Source organism: Leucopleurus acutus (genome assembly GCF_964270905.1).
Source record: "Leucopleurus acutus genome assembly, chromosome: 9".
NCBI classification, from domain to species: Eukaryota; Metazoa; Chordata; class Mammalia; order Artiodactyla; family Delphinidae; genus Leucopleurus; species Leucopleurus acutus.
The window spans coordinates 68,224,232-68,238,281 of NC_139144.1; the positions used below are offsets into that span (position 1 = coordinate 68,224,232).

Consider the following 14,050-nt stretch of genomic DNA (forward strand, 5'->3'; position numbering starts at 1 on the left):
CACATCAAATATATGAAAGCAAGAAACAGAAAGGGGGAAGAAAGAAAAAGAATTACAGAGAAAGGTTTAAGATGAACTTCATGACACCTATGACGTAAGACGGCTTCATCGAAAGCTCGGAAGAAGCTGTGTCCAGCCTTCCGAGGGAACAATAAGAATAAATGTCAAACACTTTCCTTACCCCCAAGCCTGTTTCCTATTCCCTTCCTTATAAACGATAAAGGTAACAGCGCTGACCTAGCTCTTAGAAAAGAACAAGGGAAGATGAAAAGGCCAATACTAAGAAAGATAAAGCAAACAAAATAGTCTAAAACAGTGTTCATGTTCAAGGTTCAGAACATCTTAAAGATGGAGATTCATGAAATTACACAACCGTTGCAAGTGCATCTGATACAAAGTCCTATAAAAAGGGGTCCCCCCCCAGGGGGCTTCCCTGGTGGCACAGTGGTTGAGAGTCCGCCTGCCGGTGCAGGGGACACGGGTTCGTGCCCCAGTCCGGGAAGATCCCACATGCCACGGAGCGGCCGGGCCCGTGAGCCATGGCCACTAAGCCTGCGTGTCCGGAGCCTGTGCTCCGCAACGGGAGAGGCCACAGCAGTGAGAGGCCCGTGTATCATAAAAAAAAAAAAAAAAGGGGTCCCCTGATTCTCCACCTTAGGCCTGTGGGTTGATAGTCACAATAGCCATATGAGACGTTCTGACTCAAAGCAGAGCCAACGGGGCAGGGAGAAAGTGGGTCTCTCTCTTCCTCTCAAGCTGGCTCTCCCTCCCTCCTACTCATGATACTTCAATGTTCATATTACTTTAATTATTGGTAGGTCTCACTCTGGCTGGGGCAGAACATCTTGCCACTCAAGGGTACCTACATAGAATATAGCTTCATGGGCAAAACAAAGTTGTCCCAAGTATTACAGAAGGTTTCAAACTTTTCAGCTGCAAATTCTTGGTGGACTCGTCAGTAACTGGGTCACTTCTTGGTTTAGATCCTTCTGCCAGCACCTGTCCCCATCTCCTCCTAGCCCACCACTGCCCAGCTTTTCTCAAGGAGTTGCTGAGACTTCAGGAACTGAGTAGAGCTCTTTTGCTGGCCTTCCATAAAGAGCTCACAATACAGCCCAGCTGCGTGATAAGCTTTCACTCTAGAAATGGTGCGTCAGAGCCTTTGAGAGGTAGGGGTCAGGGGTAACTTACAAAATCGGGCGAGACTGGAAGTCTTCCTGGTTCATCCTCTCAGACTGGCGGATTTTCAGGATCTCGGTGTAGCTCAGGTTCTGCAGTTTGCTCTTGAACTGGTCCAGGGAGCTAGGCTTGGTTGTAAGAGCTCTCATAACCTGCTCCTTCACCACCTGCATTACCTGTGAGATTAAAGGAAGACCATAATTTTCCTGGGGATTGAACTTATCCACTCAGAAAAGTCTTCCGCAGATAACGGTTCCCTACCCACTGATCCCTTTAGTTTGCACTCTCAGCCCTAACTTCAAGAGTGCTTTTCCAAAGAGTCAACTACCATGATGTGCAGCTTCTATCTTCTCCTGTACCACTGGAACCGCAAGGAAGGAGGTGGATTGACTAACTATGAAATGGGCGGGGGGGGACTGCGGGAGACTTGGGGTGGGAGGATATATGCATATTCATTTGCTTGATATATTATGTGACTGTAAACGACGCAAATTCAAGAGCGAAAGAAGTCCAAGCAACAGCTAGAAGTCTGCATAATCATTATTTTTTTCCAGGAGAAAATCGCTGAGACACAATTAACTGTGGAAGTTTGGTTGGCACCGGTTCAAGTGAATGTGAAATAATACCCACACCCACCCCCTCCTGGATTGCTTTCCCCATGTAGTTAAGGCCTGAGTGTTCATACAAACGATGTATTTGGAAATGTGCATGTGGTATTGCCTCTTTGAGCCAGGCACTAAAAAAAGAGGTCTACTGAATTAGAATAGATACATCCCATTGGAAACCTCAAGAAAGAAGAATATGGTAATTTTCTGCTTTAGAACAGGTCCAGCCCACAAGGAGGCAATTAACCATTGCCTCTATTAATGTGGATTTATCTTCATCAGAATATCTAGAGCAGGAAAAGACCAGAAAACACACAGAGGCATCCAAGAGACTGTAATCTTGCTGCTTCTTCTTTTAATCTTACATCACAGATGAGAACAACAATTGTTACCCTTGATAACGTACCTACTATGTGCCAGATACTAAGGAAGGTGCTTTATATATATTCCTCCTCTTAATCTACTCAAATCCACGAGGTAGATATTATCACCTTTTACATTTCCATATGAAGAAACTGAAGCTTCGAAACCTTAAGTTAACTAGTTCAAAATCATACAGCTGATTGGTAGGTGAGTGAGCTGAGATTGGAACTTAGGACTGTAAACACTGTATTATACTGCACCCCGTACCACCATTTTTGGGTTTTTTGCAACTTACAAATAAGAAAAAATCACAAATGCACCTCAATTATGTGCTAGGTTCTGTGCCAGGCACTTTGCTGTTCATCACCTCATTTAATCCTCTTTCCGATACAGTAGCGTAGGTGTTTTTTTTTTTTGTTTTGTTTTGTTTTGTTTTTTTTTTTTTTTTTGTGGTACGCGGGCCCCTCACTGTTGTGGCCTCTCCCGTCGCGGAGCACAGGCTCCGGATGCGCAGGCTCAGCAGCCATGGCTCACGGGCCCAGCCGCTCCGCGGCATGTGGGATCTTCCCGGACCGGGGCACGAACCCATGTCCCCTGCATCGGCAGGCGGACTCCCAACCATTGCGCCACCAGGGAAGCCCAGCGTAGGTGTTTTTAAACACTATTTTAAAGATAAGAAAAATGGACTCAGTACTCTGTGGGAAAAGGATCTGAAAAAGAATAGGTATATGACTATGCATAACTATATCACTTTGCTGTATGCCTGAAACCAACACAACACTGTAAATCAACTATACTCCAATATAAGATACAAATTTTTTTAAAAAGGTTAAGAAAATGGAGACTGAGAAGGACTGAGAACTTGTCCAAGGTCACAGATACCTAGTTGAATTCTAAGATACCCGTATGGTGTTCAGAGCATACACTGGGTGTTGAACAGCCCTGGGGTACCTCTCCTGTCACTATAAATGTGATCTCAGTATGCTCCTACGGCTTCTAATCAGTTGTTCATTCAACAATTCACGCATGGTGGATACTTCAGTAATTGTTCACTGACTAGTCCCACCAAAATGCCACTTTCATGAAATGTTATTGTAATAGCAGTAACAGTTTTACAGCACGGAAAAGACTGAGGCAATCCAGAACTTTCAAACCTGCCTGATGGCCAGGTGATGGGAAAAATCTCACTACCTTGGGACATATTAGACAGCTGAAATATCCTCCAAACATGGGACAGCTCCTTGCACTTGCTGAGCTCTGTTTAATGGTGCTGCCCCCTCTCTGATGGTGTAGGTTGCTTTCTCCAAGTGTATGTCTCTCCTATAGCTGTCCTATCGTGTGAGGACCTGTCCAGTGATCTGCTGGGGTCTAGAGACATCGGGAGGCTGAACAAGAAAGTCAGTCCTCCTTGGTAGCAAAACCCAATATGCCTTCAGAAAAACCTGAGCATCAGGGGAACCCACAAGCCCATGAGTCCCCCTCAGCTCAGGGATGCCCGATATCCTCACTCTTCAGTCATCTGTGTACACATTGCTTGCAGTGTCCTCGTGTAACCAGGAATCCCATGTCAACCGCATTTTCCTTTAGTCAACTGAACATGGCTGAACCAAGGGTAAGATAAGCCATTGGTGGCTGCGAGACAAACAGGTCTATCTATTTTCAAGTGGTATCAACCCTCATTTTTCCTTATATGCTTCTGACCTTTAGGAATCCATGTCCACAGTAAGAATACCCTCTACTAGGTAACCTATTTGCCTTTTCATAGGGGCTATCTGGGAAGCAATACTTTATCACAAGAAATAAATCTAATGGCAGGAATCTCGGGAAACTTCAGACGAAACAGTGAAGGATAACAGATCTGTATCATCCACTTATGGATCTGTTTTATCCAGTAGGCACCATTATTCTCAGAGGACCTGCGTGCCATGCTTGCCCTGCGAAGAAGAGGTTGCTGGTGATAACAGTGATATAAAAGGCATGAAGGCAGCTGTCTTCCAGACCACTGACTCATGGGAGTTTCTAGGGCCATGGCTGGGCTGCTCTCTTCAGTATAACTCAACTGGTTATTAGCTTACTATAAATCAGACTGTATTGATAGAAGCTATTAACAAAAATTTGCTCGAGAAGCATTATTTGTGACGTCAGTACGGCAAATGTTGCTGAGTGCTTACCATGTGTCTATGCTGGGTGGACAGTATAAGGGACATTAAGGCCCTTGCCTTAATGTGAACGAAGGGTCTAATAAGAGAGCCAGGATGGACAAAGATATGACAGCAGGAGTGTGAACGAGACAGAGCAGGTGGACTGATGAACACTGCTGGCAGGGGGGGGAAGGTATTTCAGAGAAGAAGACATCACATGGATTTTGCAGAAAGAATGGCTGTTCAGTGGTGTGGAAATAGGTAAAAAATATGGAAATGACCACATCTTAGCCACTTGGAACCTGGGCTGTATCTGAATTGGAACCAGTTACATAAACATTGTTTCATGCCCCCAGCATAACGGCAGAGAGGAAAATTTCCAGTTGACCTTCCACCTGATCTGCTTCTTTAGTTACTCAGGCAAAATGCTAAATTTGGAATGCTTCACAGATTTCGAGATTGTTACCATCTCATATCATGCAGTATAAATGGTGGCTAAATTTGGTCCAGGCTGAATTATAACACTTTGCAGTTTCATGTGAGGGGCACCACAGGAGCTGCCCCTTTCCTCATTTAGAGAAACTCTGAGTTGAGCCGAGGAGGCAACTGTCATCTCCTAATGTTATTTGACCTTCTGGTGGGAGGTAAGACACGTAAGAGAGACGAAGATATAGCCATTTGAATGCCAAAAATGAAGAAGCGATTTTAAAATAGAATCAGGTTAATGCTGAGAGAGTTTTAGAGCTATCTCCACTTCCCTTGTTTTATAGATAAGAAGACCCAGAGGGCCCGGTGATTCCCCTTCTTCATGTGTTTCTTAAGGGGTGTCAGAGATGACAGTCACCAGACTACATGTGACTAGACACAATGATCATGCTAGTAAGTGGGCATGTGACATGAACTGACCAATCAGCATCCTTCCTCAGACTTTCCTGACTTGACTTGAGGCATAGCTGAAGCATGTTCTTTTCCCCTCAAACTGAGACCTGTAAGACTGTCCCTTAATATTCGGGAAAGTGGAAGATAATGAGACCAATGCCAGTAGAATCAGATGGAAGAAAGTGTGTGTGTGTGTGTGTGTGTGTGTGTGTGTGTGTGTGTGTGTGTGTGAAAGAATGTGTTAACGGTGACGCCATATTCAACCACAAAGTCAGTTCGACCCTGACATTTGCTGGTTTGGTTACATAAGCCTTTTTCTTTTCTTAAAATGGTTTGAATGGGATTCTTGTCACTTTCAACCAAAGATCTCAACAAATACATGCAATGAAGTATGCAGGAGTACCAGCTTATGGGGCTGAGGTTGCCCAGATTGGAGAAAAAATAGGAGAAGGAAGCTGGATAGAAACAACAAAGCTGCTTTGATAAGAAATAACTTAAAAAATCATGTTCATTTATATGCTCATGGTTGTACCTTTGCATGGAAATGATGATAATCCCCTATGTAAGTATGGGAAACTTTGTAGCTCCTACTTATATCTTATGCTTAAAATCCAGTTGGAGTTCCATTTCTCTAGCTTAAGACTTCGATCTCTGCTAGATGTAGGCATCCACAGGTGGAACAATCCTTTAAATCCCCAGCAATCATTTACACTTCAATTTGAAGAAAATACAGCCCATTTCCTAAGAGTAGGTTGATAGGGGAGACGAGGTCTAGAGGGCCCTGGCCCTAGGGAAAGGGATGCAAGTGGTAGGTATACAGCATAATACAGAAGCCAAAGACTGGTTTTACCTACTTCACAGTTTTATTTGGCACTGGCCATTGACCATTGTTCTATGGTCACTCCATATGCCAAGCACAGTGACCCCCACGGTAGATGTCATTGTTTTTTTAAGAAGGGACAAAATAGACAGACAGGTCAACTAGTCTTCTATTCCTTTGCAAAGTAGCTTCCACCAGGATTAGAATTGATGGCGTAAAGTCTCTGTTAATGCTCTATGCGTGCGATTTAAATCAAGACTCTCACAACCACCATCCTTAAACTCTGTCCTCTTTGGAAATTATCTGACCTTTAATCACTGTTTGAAAAACCCACAGAGGGCGCTGCAGAGGTATCAGCAAATCAATGAACTTAAAACTTCTTCATTACAACATATGCTTTGCTTAATTACAACATGTGCTTTGCTACAGTGTGTTTTCAAAGAAAACATACTCTTAGAATCTGAATTTGGTATTGACATTACTTAATCAAGGCCCGAACCTTGCCTGCGGTCTGAGCCATGTGTTTCTGGCGTTTTCCCAGCACATGTTTGCTGTAATAATGTCACACGTTAAATACAAAAGAAGTGGGGGGGGGGGAGCGGTCTCACAAGACACTTGTACTTCAAATGGAGAAAACCTTTTGGCTCCTCAGAGCAGATTAAAGGGTATAAGTGCTGGGGATCCCTGAATAGAAGCGAGCATGCTGTTGGTCTAACTGTACGCCCTGGTTTCATCGTTGTTAATTGAAATGTGCTCCGGATCCTCTGAGCCCCCACATGCTTGTGGTCTCATCACCTTTGACCCTGCCTTTAGAGCCACACCTTTATCCAGCATCGTTCATCCATTTATTCAACAACTGTTTTTGAGCACCTACAATGTACAAGGCCCTGTGAGTGAGCGCTTGTGCTGAATGAACTCCCGGTCTGGGAGAGTGAAAGACATGCACATACTTGCCTCCCCCAAGAGAGTAAGTAACGTCACAGTGGAGCAGGGGCAAGGTGTTTATCCCCCAAATACTTACGGAGCCCCTCTCGAGGGCCAGCGGGCTGAGGGTACGGCACGGGGACTTTGGCTGGGGCTTAAGGAGAAGCAAGATGTGGACACAAAGAGGTGCAGGGAAGGAGCCAGTCTTGGTGGGGGAAACAGCATGAACCTTGGTTCGGAAGGAGGAGACTACAGCTCTGGGTGGGGAAGAGTGGCTGGTAGTTTCGTTTAGTTGGACGAATGAGGTGGGGCTGCAAGGTAAGGCTGGGCAGATGGTGGATGGCTTTGCTGGTTAAGATGAAAACCGTGGATTGTTTCTTCTGTTACTAATAATAAATCACCAGAGGATTTGGGGAGGTATGATGGGATTCAATAATAGAAAGTAGGCTGGGACACATGCGAAGGAATCTTTATTCCTGGTCCAGCTGGGGAAAGGAGGGATGTCAGCAAAGTCTACATGGTTGAGACAAAATTGTTGCTGGGACTTGAAGGATGAACGGGAGTTATGAGGTGAAGGAAGAGGAAAGGGGAATCCAGGCAGAGGGACCGGCAAGAACAAAGGCAGAAGGTAGGCAGCGCATGACTCAGGTATTAAAGAAAATATGCTTTTGGAGCCCACGTTGGTAGTTTTCAGCAAACAGTTGGGTACTGGGTTCAGGATAGTTTCACAGCCTTTAGAGCTCAGCGCACACAATTTTGAAGCCAGGCTGCAGACTTCCTCAAGACACTCAATCCCTCCCAGATTCATTTGCATCATCTCTAAACTGGGAGAACAAATCATTTGGGATTCATCAGGTTATTGTTAAAGAGATGAAGCCTAACACCCTTTAAGGTACATTGTAGATATTTAGCAAACGTGAGTTCCCCTTCTCAAGCCTTAGTTTGCTCATGTAAAGTGGAAGCACTGACACAGTAGCACGCATACTCCTGTGCATGCTACTATGTAAGCACAGTACAGAGTTCAGAGGGCTGTTGAAAAATCTCTTCAAGGTATTACATGCAAAGTACCTGATACATTAAATGGAACATACTAGAATCACAACAAATGTGAGTTCTCTTACCTTCTGATAATGAAATTATGTCAGAGGTTTCTCCTATAAAAATATTCCCAGACCACATCTGTATCACCTGGGAAATTGCTAGAAATTCAACTCCTCGGCCCACCCCAGACCCGCTGAATGAGAAACTCTAGGAGTGGGCCTAGGAATCAGTGTTTCAACAGCTGCTCCGGGTGATTCGGATACACCCTCAAGTGTGAGAACCTCTGATCTCAGCAGACATCCAGCACCACTTCTGAGCCTTCAGTACGGCCTCTGTAGCAATTCTTGCCATATCACTGTAGAGCAGTTAAGTTAGTGATTGGGGTACCTTTCACCCCATCTAGACTGTAAATCCCTGGAGAGGAGGCACTGTTTCTTATTTGTATTGTGGTCCACGGGACTTAGTCAGTATCTTCCAGACTGTAATGATGCATATGTTCAATATCAAAGATTCTCAGGCTCCTACCCTTCATCTGCAGATTTAAACAAATGCATCCTTAACAGAACTGTAAGACTGTTAACAGGGTTTTCAAAGAATACTTCTATACAGCCTAAAGAATAACATCTGTGGCTTTGAGATGGTGTTGTAGGGTTCCAGAGGGCATTCTGGGCTTCCTTCCAGAGCTGAGCTGGAAGGGGCTGATCTGAAGCTGAGCGGAGGGTCTCTGAAGAAGCCACAGTACACCACTGAAGGAGGGTCAGCGCTTACAAAAAAGTGCAATTTCCCCAATCCATGGTGCCCATTAAATGGATTTATCTTCATAATGGCGAGAAAAGGCTGTCTTGGAGAAGACAGATGCCAACGCAGTCCAGCTTTAAAGTGACTCATGGGGGACAGTTCTCATCGCTGGGCTTTAGGACTGGATCAGTTTTATTCCCAAGAATGTCCTTTTTTTTTTTTTTGCGGTACGCGGGCCTCTCACTGTTGTGGCCTCTCCCGCTGTGGAGCACAGGCTCCGGATGCGCAGGCTCAGCGGCCATGGCTCACGGGCCCAGCCGTTCCGCGGCATGCGGGATCTTCCCGGACCGGGGCATGAACCCGTGTCCCCTGCATCGGCAGGCGGACTCTCAACCACTGCGCCACCAGGGAAGCCCAAGAGTTGGTTTTTTAAACAGTGTTCTCAACTCTCCCCCTGAATGGTTTCAGGGACTGGAAGATGCTTTGGCCCACCTTTGCACCCTCCTGCCATACCTCCCACTGGGGTTTGACCAGTGCAGTCCCCTGCTGACGGGTCTGGCTCTCCGGGGCCCCTTGGGGTCGGCTTAATGTAACTGAACAGAAAGTGTTCTGAAATCACAGAGGGTCAGCTCAGCTGGTGTGCAACCTCCAGCCCATCCTCGATCTCATCATATGTCCTCAATTATACCAGATGAATCTGAAATAGTTTGTTCATTAATAAAGGCAAAAAAGTGCCTCTGCACTTCACAGAGGATGTGATCTAATCCTGGCATGCAGTAATCATAAGAATCAGCAAGCTATTTAACTTCTCCTTGTCTCTGTTGCTCCAGTGGGTCTTAACAGCCCTCTGAGGTCTGAGCTCCTGTGGGCATCCCTCTGAGGGGTTGATGATGACCTAATTCTGGGCCAAAGGCCAGCACTGTGTGTGACGCGGACAGTGAGGTCACCGTGACTGTTCCTCCCTAAGATGGTATTTCCGAACCCAGCAAATACTAGGCTTGTTATGCATCACGTTAAAAGCCAAGATTTGTACCCAAGAGCTGAGAACAAGAACAGTTCGCTGTAGACTGGGACTGTCCATTGGTTTCACTTCTCCCAAGTTAGAGTCTGGAATGCAAACTGCTTATAGCCAAGGCCTGTTCTCGGGACGCTTCGTATCTGTACTGTGCCCGTAATGCAACTCTAGGTTACATTATGTCTTTGGTGAGTGATGAAAAACTAGGTAGCAATGATCAAACTAATGGAACTACCTGGGCTTAGGAACCTGAATGTTCATGAAAGTTGGGAACTTTGCTCTGAGGATTATAGTTTTCAGGAGTGGTGTGATGTTCACTCACCTCTTGAATATCTGTCCCTTCCTCTACTTCACGTCATTCTCACTGACTCGTCCCTGGACCCCTGACCCATTACCTGTCCAGGTTTACCCAACAACCTCTGACTTCAACTTTACCCCTTCCAGTCCCTCCTCACAGAGGCCAGATTATTTCCCAAATGCAAATCTGATCACATCATTTGCTTGGTTCAGCACTGCCTGCAGGTGAAGACCAGCTCCTCTAGTGTGACCACACGGGCCCTCGTGGTTACCTTCCACTCCCCCCCAACCGATGCTTCCTACTTGGAACCACCCTTCAGACCCCATGACCTATAGCCGCACTGAGGTCCTCTCAGTGCCTCGAGCGTCACCCCGTGCCTTCATTTGTGCTCTCCGTTCCACCTGTGACTAATGCCCTCCTAACACTTGCTCATTCTTCAGTTCTAGAAATCCATTTCTGACCTGCAGCCCTCCCCCTAAAGGCAACGTAGGACCACATATTCTCCCATCACAGGACTGTTCCATAATGTCATGGGCTGTGTCCTTGGTTACTCTTGCATATCTAGAGTCTGCATGATCCAATCACATAGTAATTGACAAAATGTCTGTTTAATTCATGACTGATGGACTCGACAAATGATTAAAAGAAAGAAATAGCCTCAAAACCAGTAATTCCCAACCCTCAGTCTACAACAAAATGTAAAACGTACCTCTGCCTGGCCTCACCTCCAGAGATTCTGATTCATCTGGTCTGGAATGGGTTCCAGACACTATGCCACCCAGCGGGTACTAATGTGCAGCTGGGGTTGAGGGCTACTGGTCTAAATGAGGAGGCATAAGAAGGTAGGAAGGAGCTATGATGGTTGCCATTCCTAGGAAAAGAGAAAGGGACATGCGACCTTCCCTCAGAAATGTCAATGTAACTTACAGATGAGAAGCCCAGGCCTCAGCTTGTTACTGCCCTCAGCTCCCCCAAGGGGTGGCCTTCGGGTACCAGCTACAGTGGGGACAAGATGAGTGCTCTCACCTGGGAAGTCACAGAGATGGTCAGGAGAGAGTGTCTGCTCTGAGCATGCTTGGGTAGGGCTCTTAGAAGCCACCTCCACTCGGTGGGCTGCTTCTCACCGAGGCAGCCACAGCCACTGTGGTGAGAGCATCTGCCTACCTGGCTCAGGTGCCTCTTAAGGGCTTTTTTTAGCAAGGGCAGCCACCGTCTCCCCAGTAAACCCACAATCTGCTGGGCAGCAATCAGCATCAGTGTTTCCGGATACAGGGCAGTAGCCCGAGTGCCGCCCCTGAGCGGGCAAGCCTGTGGTTAGCAGCGTCCAGACGGGCCTGGGGAACCTGACGGAGGATCGTTATTAGAGAGAGTATAGAAGATGACTTTTCAGACTCACCCGGAGAGCAAAACAGATGGCACCGGAGCAGTTAGAAAGGGAGCTAGCTGCTTGGTACTGCTCTTTGCTTGCTGAGAACGTGCCCTGGTTTTAGCTACAAATAAAGTAGGAATCAGATGGCGGGGGTAGTGATGCTTAGGCAGCTCCAAGCATCCTGAGAATCTGATCATAATCCAAACTGAGCGCTCCGAGGGCTTTGCCATTAGCCCCCAAATAACTCATCATACAGTACCTGACCTGCGATTCCCCGCAGATGCTATCTGGGTGATTTCACATTCCAAAGTCTAAGACACTAAGAGCTGCCCTCCTCCTCACAAGAAGGCATTTTAATTTAAGGTTTCAGGCATGTTTATAGCCAGTAAAAGAACTAAACCTTTCAACCAGCAATTAGTCTTAAAATCAATTAGTGCTGGGTTTGTTGAAGAACAAAGGATATGGAAGAAACATCCTTCTCACTTTCTTCAGCAACCACAGGAAGCCAGCTCAAAAGAGGAAACAGAAAAGGTGAGGTTTGGGATCACTGCCTTCCCTCTGTATCCTGCCCTTGAGGGGAGAGAGATCAAGTGGCAAACAGTCGTGTGACCAAGCTTCCTTTCCCCACTGAAATGGGGAGTCAAATTAATACAGCAATCAGGCTAGATTTGCAGGTTAGCTAACTAAGGCTCTGTCGGACAGCAAGAAGCTATTTTCACCAGTGTCTGAGGATGCTGGCCTCAGGCAAGCAAAGTCCACACCAATCATATTAGTGGGTGGCATTTAATCCACAGCTTTGAATAAACAACGTGTCAAGTTAGTCAGTCAAAATATGGGACCATGAATGGTGAGAAGGGCAGAAACCAATGGGGCTGGTTTTCTGGCAAAGAAGGTTGAACTACTCTCTTCCAATAGGTTTGGGGGGAAATGGCTACAAATTTTTAATAATTCTGCTACTGTTGGTTTTCTAACGCTCGTTTACCAAACTTAGCCATACTTTGTCAAGCTCAAGTGTTGAAAGCAAAGACTTAGGCAAATCTTCTGAAAGTTACAAAGAATGACCTTCCCAACGGGCCAGTCTCCCAAACTAGAGTTGCTACCGAGGTGCTGTGCTCTACGGTACCCTGGCTGACCATGGTGGGGGGTAGGGGCTGGACTGCCTCTCCTAGGAGCTCCCCAAAAGCAGGGGAGGAATTTTATTGAAGAAGTAACTGAGCCTGCAAGGAGTTTTCTTTTTAAGTTCCACAATGATGATGCCCAAATACACGGTACTAAATGATAAGCAATTTCCTAGGTCTGTTCATGGGTAAATGGCATCCACAGATACCCCTTTAAACATTATGGGCTGTTTACCAACAAATCTGAGATCCATTCACTGCCTTCTTCACTCATTCATGGGTAAGGTGTGAAGAAAAGCAGTGAACGGTGACCGTCCGCTCATGTGTTGAGCTTCCCCATGTGTCTCAACCTCTGTGGACAGTGGGATTTTACCCAATTCACCTCTGTGTGTCCAGCATCCAGTATGAGTTTCAAAAATATTCACAGAGTGAATGAATGAGCTAAACGGAAAATGGACAGAAAAAAATACCAGATAAATCAGCCCCAAACTATTCTAAAATTAATCAACCTTAGGAAATAAATGCATTGTCTACTGTCTCACATGGAGGTAAATCCTAAAGTCTCGCACATTTGGCTCTCCCAGCATACTTTGCATAAACTGTTAGATAGCGACAAACGAAAGGGGACAATGGGCCCCTCTGGAAGGGAGAGTTAATAAACTTTTCGTAAGCAGACTGCTCAGGCAAGACCACAGGGGATATGGGGTGGGAAAGGCAAGGTCTGGCTTCCATAAGCCAGCTCTGCCACCAGGCAAGGCTCCCGAACTCGGAGGACATGGGAATCGCTGCCTTGGCAAGTCACTCTAGAAGGACAGTGCCACCAGAAGGAAAGTGTTGGTGGAAGCTCCTCAGCACACACACCAGGCAGGGGGGATGGCCACGCAGTGGGACTTAAATCAGAGCCCACTGGTCTAAACTCTGACATACAGGGAAGGAATGTTCTTGCCACACTTGTCCAAATACTTTTCCCTTTCGGTATGCGTCAAATTAAGAGTGCAATATTTTGTTCCCACCCAGTAGTCTTACTTCATAAAAAAAGTAATTATAAACTTTAAAATTATGAAATATTTCAAACAGAAAATAATATAGCAGATAATCATCCACCATGGCAATTTTATTTACGTCAACATTTTGCCGTATTTGTTTTAGATGTCTTTTTTAAAGATACAAAATGCCATAGGTGTCATCCTTTCCTCATTCTACTCTTGCCTGAGATATATTCTTTCTGTAGATATTTTTATAATTCTACATATGCCTTATCCATAAATAACGTGTAGTATTTTCTTGTGTTTTACAGTTTTAAAATGGTATATCGAATGTTTGTTTCTATAGTTTACAGTGTGATATTATAAGTGGACCATTCTTTGTTGAGAAATTTAGAACACTATGGTATGCTTTTTAATTTCCAAATAGATTCAGCTGAATCATCAACGAACACCTTAAGAGTAAATATGTTTTATTTTCTAAATTTTCTCTAATAAGTTGTCGATTCTGGGTATTGCATTAGAAGCTTTAGAAGTACAGTTGACCGTTGAACAACATGGATTTGAACCCTGCGGA

At 45.4% G+C, this 14,050-nt stretch overlaps 1 protein-coding gene across 1 annotated transcript in view; it reads right to left on the reverse strand.

Moving 5' to 3' along the window:
- The window catches only part of ELMO1 (engulfment and cell motility 1), a 495,322-nt gene that overhangs the window by 42,875 nt on the left and 438,397 nt on the right, over positions 1-14,050 (reverse strand). The window contains exon 17 of the mRNA XM_082847008.1: positions 1,192-1,355. Coding sequence (XP_082703134.1) covers positions 1,192-1,355 — 164 coding nt within the window. The remainder of the gene's footprint in view (positions 1-1,191; positions 1,356-14,050) is intronic.